The sequence below is a fragment of the Kryptolebias marmoratus genome, linkage group LG4, assembly GCF_001649575.2.
Source record: "Kryptolebias marmoratus isolate JLee-2015 linkage group LG4, ASM164957v2, whole genome shotgun sequence".
Lineage (NCBI taxonomy): Eukaryota > Metazoa > Chordata > Actinopteri > Cyprinodontiformes > Rivulidae > Kryptolebias > Kryptolebias marmoratus.
Window position 1 is genome coordinate 23676652 of NC_051433.1, and position 12130 is coordinate 23688781.

The window sequence follows — 12130 nt, forward strand, 5'->3', positions numbered from 1 at the left end:
ATACATCAGCATTTAATGGTTAAACTCACGTGTAGGTGATTTTCCTGGTGCTCCAGAAGTGAGGGGTCCGTTGCTGTAAGATGTGAGGCTCTCTCTCCTTTGCCCAGATTTGACATTTCCATAGTATCGGTTGACTAAAATCTGCCGCAGAGCTTCGCCCTATTAGGGGGGGAAAAAAAACTATTGTAATGAACGAAGCCTAAAAGTCATTATAGAAACTTCCGTGGAAGCCAAAGTTACTGTGCCAGTGTGGTAGCACGAGTCTATAAAATTTATGCAAAAATTACACTCGTACAAACAGTCTGATGGCAAGTTTCACATTGTGAAAATTCATGTAAAAACACACACAAAGATTAAAGACAAAAAACTTTTAAAGTCTCATGATTTCAAACTTCCATAACATGACAATTATTTGTTTGACCAACCTGCTCAACACTTTTCTCAGAAGATTCAGACAAATAAAACAAACAAAATACAATAAAAAAAAAAAAACATACCTCAGACATGTGGTAAAATTTTTTTTTTTTTTTTTTTTTAAAAGAACATTTACCTCAGAAGTACAGAAACAAAACACAGGACCATGTCAACATTTGACCACATTAAACACGGCTCTGTTTTTGTGTCAATCACAGAGTTCTGCGTGAGTGCACGATTTCTTCAAATCACATCCTGGCCATAAATGAGGAGACAGAGAACCGGAGCGAAGGTCCTCCTCACATGTAATCTAAGTGTTGGGGGAGTGAGTGGGGGCCATGCTGTGGAAGCAGTGTGACTGTGAGGGTCAGTTGTCGAACATTAGTAAGGTGGAGATCTGGACCAGACCACAGCAAACCAAGTACTTCACCTACCCTCCTTTGATCCTCCACTTGCTTCAGTGGCTGGTTGGGATCAAGCTCCTTAAAGGTGATGTGAGTTAGCAGAAAGCATTGAAATCAGAAGAATAAATGAAAGGAATGAAAGAAAAGTTTGGAAAGGAAATTTGGGAAAGTAATTAGAGAACAAAATAGGGTGTTAAAACAGTGCACATTAGTTATTTTAAGAGCATGCAGGAAACAGGGCGCAGACTCGATCATGCAGTTAAGAGGGAAGTGGTTGTGTCAGGTTGAGTCAAAGTCATGCAAGGTTTCATGCAAAGGGACGACCGCTATTCATTCTAAAGCATCCGACATCTGCAATATTCTCATGGGCAGTTTGTGTTGGGACACAAAGCATTGAAAATTTCACGCCATCATAACCTTTAAATTCAACTTAGAAAAGCTCCAAAGAATCTCACGTCCACAGTCAAAAGTAGGAGGTGAAAATGCGGAGCTTTGATGGATTTATGGCGAGGCGACTCCCTCGTTACTTTGCATATTGTTACAGTCTCAAAATAACAAAATGATTTACATGCAAAAAATGCCTGAAGCAAGTAACCATAAACCACGAGAAAGAAAAGGGGAAAAACATCCAGGTTATATAATGGAGCTGTGAGCTCTAAGGACACGCACTCTCAGAACCAATCTGGCACGGAAAAACATCTTACTCACGACTTTAAACCCCACCCTCACAGCCACCCTGCTGAACAAGGAGCACGAAACCGGAGTTTGCACAATGACTAAGTGACTGGTATAGCTGCAGGGGAAAGAGGGGGCATAAAAAAGGAAATACACGAGGATGGACGGGGACTCTTATCTAGATATAAACATTTCCGACACTGCACAAGATGGAGATGGTGTAGAAATAGAACAAGTGATCTCTGATCAGCAATGACCCATGTTAGTGGGCGACATGGGTTTTTAGAAACACACCTCTGCGGGAACTTCAGGCTCGGGTGGAGGTGCCAGCTGATTGGAGATAAAAGGATGGTGTTAGTTTAGGTTGGAAGGTGTTGGATTTCTTGACCTGCCTAGTCTGTAAACTGCAGCACCCTTTAAAAACTACCTGTCCTACAAATAATCCGCAAAAGAAACCTTTTGGCCTTTTTTTTTTGTTACTGCTCGCTAACATGCACAACTGAACATGTGCAACTTAAAGCCACGAGTGAAGGAAAACATTGATGTTAACAGCTTTTTATGAGGCTTGGTTAGTGACAAATTATGAATGATAAGCAGCATTGACCTGTTGCAGCGAGAAAGCGGAACTGTGTGTAAGAAAAAAACAAAAAACAAAAATGTCTTCATCTTAAAGGCCCTGGTTACAATGACCACATGCATGTTTTCATGCACACACACTGTGGTGTGTGTTCAGTGCTCTCTGGTTCCTTTTTAACCTCATGCGACAATGTGTTGCTGCCCATCCCCAGCATGACAGTGCTTTTACACACCGCAAGAAAGACGTGAGCAAAGTCAGCGCCTATAAGTTTAAATTTGCTGCTACTGTGCACAAGAAAAATCTAGAAACGACAGTATTTTTGTTTTGGTAAAACTAAATATTATTTATCAAGGGAATACCGATGAGTTGAGCTAAAACTATATACTGTTATCAAAACTTGTGCTGCTGTGGATCGCACACATGCTTGTTTTTGTACAAATATCCAAACCCGCCCTAGAGAAAATAAGTTTATATAAAAATGGCAATGAAACATGATTTAGTGAAGAGTCTTGCTGTAAATGTGTTATGCACACATAAAATTAAAGAATAAAAGGTGTTGATCATGACACACAAGTTAAATTTTCAGGGAAAAATGGTAGAGGAGAAAAAAAAAACAGTACGGTTCCTTTTTATTATTTTTACTTAAAACCAAAATGAATTGAAACAGAAATCAAATTTCATGATAGATGATAAATTCTTATTCTAGTTACACCAGGAGGTGCCTAAGTTACAAACATGATCAAAAGAAGCCTGCACGCTGACACACACACACAGAAACACACACACACACACACACACACACACACACAGACAAAGAAACCTCAGTGCAGAGGGGGCTGCAAATGTGGAAGAGTAAACACAAACACAAAGCCTAACATAGACATGCTGATTTATTGTGCAACTGGACAGGAATTTCCCTGAATGAAGCCTCCTTTAACGTCAACGCACTGATTTCCACAGAAACGTTTCGATGCATCATGCACGCACCGACGCCGCGCTCACGACTGACTTCTGCATCTTTTTTCAAAGGTGCCACTCGAGAGCAAACCGTTTCTTTCTTTTACAGACAGGTTACAGAACCTCAACCAACACGGGATTTATGATGACAGAAAGTAAGAATTGAAGGAAAAGGGAAATGGCGTCAGGCAAAATTAACACTGCAATTCTAAAGCAGCTGATTATCATAGCAAGTCCTTCATTTTACCACGCCTCCGTGGTTCACTGTGTAAATGAAGGTGCACCACTGCTACTGTTTTCTGTCAACTGCACTGCACTTCTAAAGCCAATTACTACTGGGGGTCACACATCAGCGGACAATTGGAAAATAAAAAAAAGAGAGGGGACAAAAATGATTGCTGTCTTCTTTACAACTGTTTGAGCCTCGTTTTGCTGAGAAGTGTCTGCAGCTCCCACTGTTGAGTGAAAACAAAGACTGCAGCCATGAAATTCAAGAATCAACTGCATGCAGAAACGAGCGGGACAAATGAGGACACGAGTAGGGTGTGGGAACTAAAAACAGAGGAGCTGAAAGGATGGCTGAAAAGTAAGAGGGAATTAGGAAATGATTTTGTGAAAAAACAGACAAACAAAATGTTTGAGAAAAATGAATAAAAGTGAAACATGAAAAGCTGGTAGAGCAAAACTAAGAAACAGAAAGCTTTAAAAAACAAACAAACAAACAAAAACAACAAAACAAAACACTTAAATATCACCAGAAGGCAGGAAGGAAGCAGTCATTCATTTAAACCTCAGCTTGTACAGGTGTGCGCTCTCAATCCTTCACACACCATCTTTAACACTATTCTGCTCACTTTAAAGTAAGGTTATAAACAATGAACATCTTATCAGCTGAAAATTGCTTTTTTAATTGGCCTCAGTTAAGACTGACGAGCTAATGGCTAGTCTGTTCGCAGCCAAGCCCAAAGTGGATTGCTGCTGTCTGAGAATGGCAGGCTGCACCCAAAGTGCCAAACATCCCTCCTGCTGTGAAAAAAACCCATAAAATTCCCTTAATATAACAGTGTAATGTGAAACTGCCATCAGTGTCACTTTTTTTTCGAAAGAAGCCATTGCATGAACAGGCTATGACATTTTTGAAACTGGTGCCATTTTAACTTTGGTTTTGGGTGTGTATGGACTCACTGTTAGCTCATCAGTCCCATCAGACTTAAATTACTCTGGGTGGCTCTTTGAACAGCCTCCTTTTGGAGGAATAGAGTTTGTCATAATTCTTCCACAGAACCCCACTTCCAAACGGCTGGGAATAGGTCTTTAAGGCTGCTCATCACCCGAAGCGTCCTGGCCTCTCGAACAAAGCAGTGCGTTGGAGGGAAACAGAAACGCATGCAGTGAATCACACGGGAAAGGGGCCTGGCAGTGAACCTCGCAGGCTGGTCACGTCTGGTTCTTCCCTTGCCCGCATGTTATCATGTTTCTATTGCTGGGAGAGTAAAATGCTACTGGGGGAAAAGTCATTCTGATTCATGACCCTGACTGTATGTAAAACCCAGTCTACGGAGTCTGTCAGACAGTAGTGAAACTAACAGCTGCCCTCACTACTAATGATCTTTGGCTGGGTGTTTTCAGTCAGGGGTGTGTTAAATATGACGGGTCAGGGAGCAGCATCAGGCTAAACTCTCCAGTTATGCAACGAGCAGGAGGACAGTTTAGGTGAAGAGTTCAGTCCTGCCTGTCTTATTGTGCTAAACCCCGCTGCTATCAGTCTGACTCTCGCTCACTGCTGTTAATGTGAGCATAAGCGTGACTGAGTGACACCGAGCATGTGCTGGGGGTAGGAGAGTAAGTCTGCATTCTTAAGTTACTGCTAATGAGCAGAGTTGTTGAAACAAAGTGCTGCTCTGTGAGAACAGTCCTATTTTTGTGGAAGCTGGGGCTTTCCAGCGCTTCGGTACCAAACAGCAAGCAAAGGGAGGGAGGGAGGGAAGGAGGGAACACAAGACAGACACGTAACAGAGAAACTGAGAGCATGCTGCTTCCTGCAACTCTGGAAAGACCCTTTCCAACAAATTCTCTCCATTTCCTCACCAGACATCTTTGTTTATTTCTCTCACACTCAGCAGCACGCTCTTGATTGAGTTTTGCACCACTGGCCTGTTTTGTTTTTCTCTTTTACTCACCGCGGGTACTTTTTTTGTTTTTGTTTTTCTGTTTGGGCAAATTCTACCGCTCTAACGATGTTTACTTTGAGTTTTGATCAATTTAACGATAGCACTAAAATGCAGCAAGGAGGTTGGATAGTTTCCATCCAGTCTGTGCTCAGCCTTATGGTCCATTTAGTTGAATTTTCAAACAATGTCGTTCATATACAAAAAAAAATGTATATACTCCATGCAAGTCTTATGTGAAAAGATCCACTAACCGAAATGGATAGAGGTTCAAGAATGGACTTAAAAATTTAAACCCTGAGCCAGTTACACCAAGAAAACAACACAATTCACTTAAACAACCGATGAACACTGAAAAAAAATCCCACAGTGCTAAAGATCACAAAAAACTCAGATAAAACACTCCTACTTATTTATCAGGATGTTCCTACATAACAAACCAGTCTAAAAGAATGTGTAGCTGAAGTGTTTTTAAATTAAATTTTGCTTTAATTAAAAAAAATAATAATAATGTAATTTAAAAAGAACACAATGTTAACAAAGCAAAACCTGGAGGCTGTAGATTATCTTTAGTCACCATGACTCAAATATGTGAACTCAGAGAAACTCGAGTTAGTCTTTTCTGTAAAGGTCACGGGGTCACGGCTTACAACTTGCTGTGTACTACACGGCCCATTTTAAAGTTTACTCACACTTACTAAAGGCAGCAACGGAGTCACAAGTAAAAAAGACCTTTTACCACCATCCATCATAAGAAGTCTGTCTGGATTTTTTTTTTTTTTAAACCAGAAGAAGCTCAGAGGACAGCTGAGATAAGACACTGCAACAAAATAACCCAGGTTTTGATTTTATACAGACTACTTTGATGTGTGTGTGTGTGTGTGTTGCTTAAGACCGACATTAATTTAGACATCATTAAAAAGCAGAATTTTATATAGCGTAGAGCGGTGTTGTGTGATTAATGTATACGTCAGGCATTTATTTACTGAAGTGAAGTAAAAAGTAAATAAATAAAAGTGCAAAAAAATTAAAGTGTGAGTTGACTGTTGGATAAAAGAAACTAAACAGAAAATGGTAGTTTAAAGAAAAATGACAATATTTACAAGTATTGTATAAATTATGGGAAATAGTATTTTTGAAAAATAACAAGTGTCAGGTTATATTTCAAAGGTTTTTCATTTTTGAAAAAATGTATATAATATGACCTACATGTCGGCCAATTGAATTTTAATTGACAGTATGGTGTAAAATATGCGCTGCAGTCTGACAGGGATTTCTATTTCTGAACATTAAGTTCCCACAGTTCCCGATTTCTGTTCCTGTAACGACAGTTGTCTGCATTTGCTTAAATTTGCTTACTAAATAAAGCATTGCTGAAACAAGACTGAGATGGGGTTAAATCAGCTCGATTCAGGGGTGTTATGAATGTTAAAAAAAAAAAGAAAACATTACAATTGGTTGCTAAAACATAAAAAGACCTACACAAATAAATACATTCAATTTGCCTAAAAAAATAGCAATTCTCAAACTATTAGAAAGAATATCCAAGTGAAGATTTGATGTAATCTGCTGGTTTCTTTAGATAGAATATTTTATAACTTGTATTTTGTAATATACTGAATATGACTGTATTTTATTAATAATTTCAATGCATTTAAGTGCAAATGAATCATTTTGGAACTAAAGTGGACTGTATGATTTGGACTTGTTGCTTTTTTTGTGTACTGCTCTGAGATGACTTCTCTTATAAATTAGCTTTTTCTAAATAAACTGAACTGACTTGGATGTTTTGTGCTTGCTGAATTTATACAGCAATATAATGTTCACTGAAATATTTTACACTTCGGAGCATACTCTTGTATGACAAACAGCTACACATACATGTAAAAGCAGGACAGACAAGCATTACAGCATAAACCGAGCTAGAAATGTGAGCTACACTTGAACACAGAGTTTCAGCAACTATATTAATAACAGGAGCAGACACACAGCAGGGACGGATGGATGGGCTGAGCCGCTGACACGTGTCACGGATGGGACAGCAAAGATATAAAGTCTACTTGAAGCACAGATGTGTCTATGCTGTTAGTGGGAGACGAATAATGAATGTCACAATAGTAAGTAAAATGATCAACCTCAGCCACATCCATTTCATCATCAAAGGCAATCAGCTGCAAGAGAAAAAGTATAGGAGGCAGAGAGTTAGTAGAGCTTGTTAGTGAGTTAAAAGGCCCCTTAACAAAAGCCTGTCATTCATACACACACGCCATGTGGAGTTAATAAAATTGTGAAAGGAAATTTCACACCTAATCGCCACGTTTCATTGTTTCCAGCATTGAAGCAAAGATCAGATTACGCACGTCTGACATGGAACAACATCCAAAGAGTTTGAAAAATTAATTGTGAAAGACCAGTTTTGCATACATTTGGGATTTTTCTAAGGAAACAAACCTAAGAACCTGAACATTTTGACAAAAACGAAGGAACTCAAAGAAGACCTGTTGAATAGTCTCTCTATTGATCTGCTCCAGAGAAAGATACATTAGATCGAGTTGTGCTTGTTTTGCAGACCTGTGCTAATTTCTGCTGCTTGCAGTTTGGTTTTTACTGAAATGAACCGAATGCTTGTGTTTGTAGATCAACTCAGTTCTAGCATCTCACCCAAAGAACTAAACCTCCACACAGGGGCTCCTTTTGACTGTGACTACGCCAAATTTCCCAGGCTAATAAATCTGAGCCTTATGAAAGCTACAATAGTTCAATGACTACTACGTGAGTTCTTACTGCTCACCGGTACTGTATTGTGCAGTCAGTGGGTTACCTGCCAAACCAGATGAAGAACTGAAGGCTCAGCTTCTTTATTTGTACTCCTTTGTGTGTGTGTGTGTGTGTGTGTGTGCACAAAACCAAATTTCTGCCAAATGACATTTGCCAGATATCATAAATCGATGAGAAAATTTCTAAACCCATTCCCATCTCAAAAAATAAAAATACTGCCTTTAGATTGATAACTAAAAAGTTAAATATTGCTTTTAGCTGGACTTTGTTTCGCTCTGAAGTTACAGTATTTGTAGCCCTCACTGGAAAACGAGCTGATAGTAAAGGCAATAGATTTTGTGTTAGTTGGTTAGAGACCATTAGTAGCCAATGAATGGTGTGTAAAATGATTGTGTGAAGGAACTGGAGCATGCATGTTGTTAATGGTGGTAATTATGCTGGTATTTATAACTTTGACCACTTGTTTGTACGGCACACGCATTTTGGAGAAGAAATCAACGAGGAAATCCATTTGTTCTAAGTGAGACGGCTTTTAATCAAAACCCTTGAAAAACAATAAAATCAAACAAAAATACAGAAACCTTTTAATGTTTAAACATCCTGGCATATTGGACTCGTGCTTCCTGAGATGTCAGAAAGGTTTTCAGATTGTTTTGTTTAGTTGTGCCCAAAATTATCCTGCTTAATTTTGGATCATTCCTGGGGACAACCACAGTCAGACAAGGAATAAAAGCCAACTTACCTTCACCCCATAGCCGCGGTCCTTTGTCATCATTTCCCTGAGTGTCTGGAGGACTTTGATGCACAAACGCTCCTCGTTCTCCTCGAGGAGTTGCTTGGTGTGTTTGATTAATCTGGTTGAGGGGAAGAAACCGAGGAAGATAAATAAATAAACAAATAAAAACATTCTGAGTGTGGCCTTTAACTGAATGTTTTGGATTTATGTTATGGTACCACCTTTTAAAGTTACGCTCAATGTGGAAAAAAAATTAGACCAAAAGCACCATTTGAAATAGTCTGAAAAGGTTCAGCTACATAAAAAAAGGTCTGATCATCCACTGAAAGTAACACTAGTAAGTGGTAGAAAAATCCAATCCGTTACTGAGGTTACAACCTCCTGTCGGAGATACAGAAGCCTGTAGAGTTTGGAATCGTCTGCTTTTTAGGAAAACTCAAATGATGCTCAGAATTTAGATGCTAATTTTGACCTTAGTAAGCTGAAAGTCTCAATGTAAGCATACAGTCATGAGAAAAAGAAGATCCGCTCTCCTATGGTTTAATGAATCAGGACAGGCTAAAAATGACTTGGGTTTTCTCTTGCCTCGGCAGACCGGGACGATTACCCACAACAGCATCCCTCTAAGGATCATTCAGACACACAAAGTCCTCCACCACGATACGGTGGCGATTCGCAGAGGAGATATATTAAACCTCAGAAAAACAATAAAATGTAAAAAAATCACCAAAATCAAGCATCATATCCCAAAGTAATTTTCCAAGATGATCCAAAAGGATGTCACAAACACTGACGTGTACCGCTAAGACACTGACTTCGTGTACAATTTAGCAGAATTCCAAATCCTTCTCATCACAAAGCCATACGAAGCCATTAATAGCCAAGCTCTTCCTTTTGTGAAAGTTCCTTATTGTTTACAAAAACCCTTGGCTTTAAGAATGCAGGTTTATCTGTTTCTACAGTTTCTAGAACTAGAAAGACAGGAAATACTTTCAGTTTTAGGACCCTCCGGGTGGGTTATCAGCAGAGATGACCTTTCTATTTAAAAAACAAAGCTTAAAAAAAAAACATGCCTTTTCAGATAGAACGTCTTTATTTCACTAATCGGATTGGCAGCTACTTGCCGTCTTGACAAAATTTCTTTGGTTTTACTCCTATATTTGATTTTTATTATGAATTGTTTTACTGTCATATCCGTTTGTTCCTGAAAATTTCTTAAAAATCTGTTCATTACTTTTTGAGTAATCGTGTGCACAGACAGACAGACGAACAAAGCCACACCGCTTGCAGCATTAAGGCTCAGTCATAGTCGCGCTTTGTAGTGGCGCGCACACGGGGTGCAGGCCTGAGCGAGCGGTGTAGGCGTTTATACTTGACGCTTACGTCGGTGCAGTATCCTTCCGCGAGTTTTGAACCGTTTGATTATCTTAGGGATCATAGAAATGCTGATACAGGCGAACCAGCTCCGCTAGAGCACCGAAATCGTCCATTTTGAATGGAGCGCGGTCCACACAAAGTTACAAAAATTGGGAGGTGCACGACGATGCGCTTTATATATGACAAAAATTTGAAAATGGACCATTCATTGACAGTGTGTCTTATAATCCCTATAGTGCGGAAAATAGGATAATAAAAAGACACAGCTATATACTGCAACACCCTGTCTGAAAACTGATCCTACTGCCTGGTAAAGACAGGAGTCTGTCCTTTTTAGTTAATTATTTCTAGTTTCTAAACAGTTTTAACGCCTGATTGTAGATAATAGTTCTGAGGCTTCTTATTTGTAGTTTTCCACAAGAAAACACCATCTGTAACAGATGAGCTAGAAGACCGTTTACCTATAATGGCAACTGATCTTCTCAGCAAACACGTTTTTTCACAAGCTTTGCTCATAACATACAGTTGTTCAAAATCTTCTCTAAATTTATAAATTGCATGCAGTAGTAAGATTGTTTGTAAAGGCAGAGCACACACAGAAACTACTTATAATGTATATAATCAAAAAGTTTTTGGTTTTTTTTCGTTTTCAGCAGACATTTAAGATCTGAAGGCAAATGGCTTTCTGCATTTTCTTTATTTCCTTCATGTGAGGGTCACGAGGGCTCTGTTTCTAAAAAGGTGACCGCTGCTGTCCGTAAAGTCGGTCATGATTTTAAAATTAATTTTAGTGCATGTACGATTAATAAAACTAAAAGAATACACTACAGTGGCATTTATTAAATTCACTTAAGATTCATTAAATATTTTTCAGTTTCACAGAAATGATTAAACCCATTTCGTTGTGCATTAAGTTGATGGAGTTACATAAATTATCACTGCACATCTATTTTTAGTTTTGTGGTAATATGGATCTGTCTGGGAACACTTATTTTTTTTCCACCACAATATTGTCTAAATCTTGTTATAGTACTTTAAGATCGCAGACACTAATAGGCATCAGGATTATGGCTCCATATGATACAAGCCTGTGGTTCAGCAGGTACTTTAGATGAAATGCTTTGGGGGGCTTGCAGTTCTAGTTTCTTTTAGAGTTAGACATCAAAATGACTATAAATACAATAATTATTAAAATAATGAGTATTTAGATTGTGCATTTGTAACCACATCAATAGCATCATAAATCAAGCCTTACTTTGATATAAAGCCTCCACTTTCACATTTCTTGCGAGCTTCTGTGTTCTCAGGGAACAGCAGCTCTGGACGATGTAGAACATCCACCAGCACTGAGAGCTCGGCTTGGACCAGCGGCCTCAAACGGTCCTCCAGGGCAGACACAATGTCCTGAAGAGCAGAATGACAAAAACCGGGTGCTTCAAGTAATCCAGACCATTCATCTGAACAGAAATAAGTAAAAATGGCATATACATCATTTACATACTTCTTGTCAACTTGAATCTCTATGTTTGCATGTCTAATGAGACTTGAAAGTTAAGAGAGTTCCAGTTTCAAATGTTTCACTAAAAATACACAGCTTGATTGTTCTCGTATTGGAACCAGTATTACATTAGTTAAAAAATATTCACCCACTCCGCATTTGTTTTTGTTTTTTTTGCTGTACAACCTGGAATATACACCACAGTTTAAAGAGGGAAGAGACTTCTTGTAAAACACACACACACAACAAAAAGGCCATTCGTCATAAGCCATAAGTCTAAGCTTGCATAACTACACACCACCCTCCCACTCCCTAAATAAACTCAATACTTTGTAGAGCGATGTTTTGCAGCAACTGCAGCAGCTAAGTCTCCTCGGTTACATTTCCACAGAAGATTTCACCCATTCTTCAGAACCAAACTGCTCCTTCAGGTTGAATGGGTGCTGCTTATGTACAACAATATTTAAATCAAACCTGAGAGTCTCAGTTGAATTGAGGTCTGGGCTTTGACTGGGCTATTTCAAACATTTAACCGTTTCTCTATAA

At 38.9% G+C, this 12130-nt stretch overlaps 1 protein-coding gene across 8 annotated transcripts in view; it reads right to left on the minus strand.

Annotated features, from left to right (window-relative positions):
• itpr1b (inositol 1,4,5-trisphosphate receptor, type 1b) overlaps window positions 1–12130 on the minus strand; it is an 89513-nt gene that overhangs the window by 44145 nt on the left and 33238 nt on the right. For 5 of the 8 annotated variants that reach the window (XM_037975190.1, XM_017430548.2, XM_025009190.2 and 2 more), the window contains 6 exons: window positions 11342–11490; window positions 8716–8827; window positions 7331–7366; window positions 1788–1823; window positions 849–896; window positions 30–159 (listed from right to left, as the gene is read on the minus strand). In XM_037975190.1, coding sequence (XP_037831118.1) covers window positions 30–159; window positions 849–896; window positions 1788–1823; window positions 7331–7366; window positions 8716–8827; window positions 11342–11490 — 511 coding nt within the window. The remainder of the gene's footprint in view (window positions 1–29; window positions 160–848; window positions 897–1787; window positions 1824–7330; window positions 7367–8715; window positions 8828–11341; window positions 11491–12130) is intronic. The other 3 variants (XM_017430558.2, XM_017430557.2, XM_025009191.2) reach the window with 1 other exon arrangement.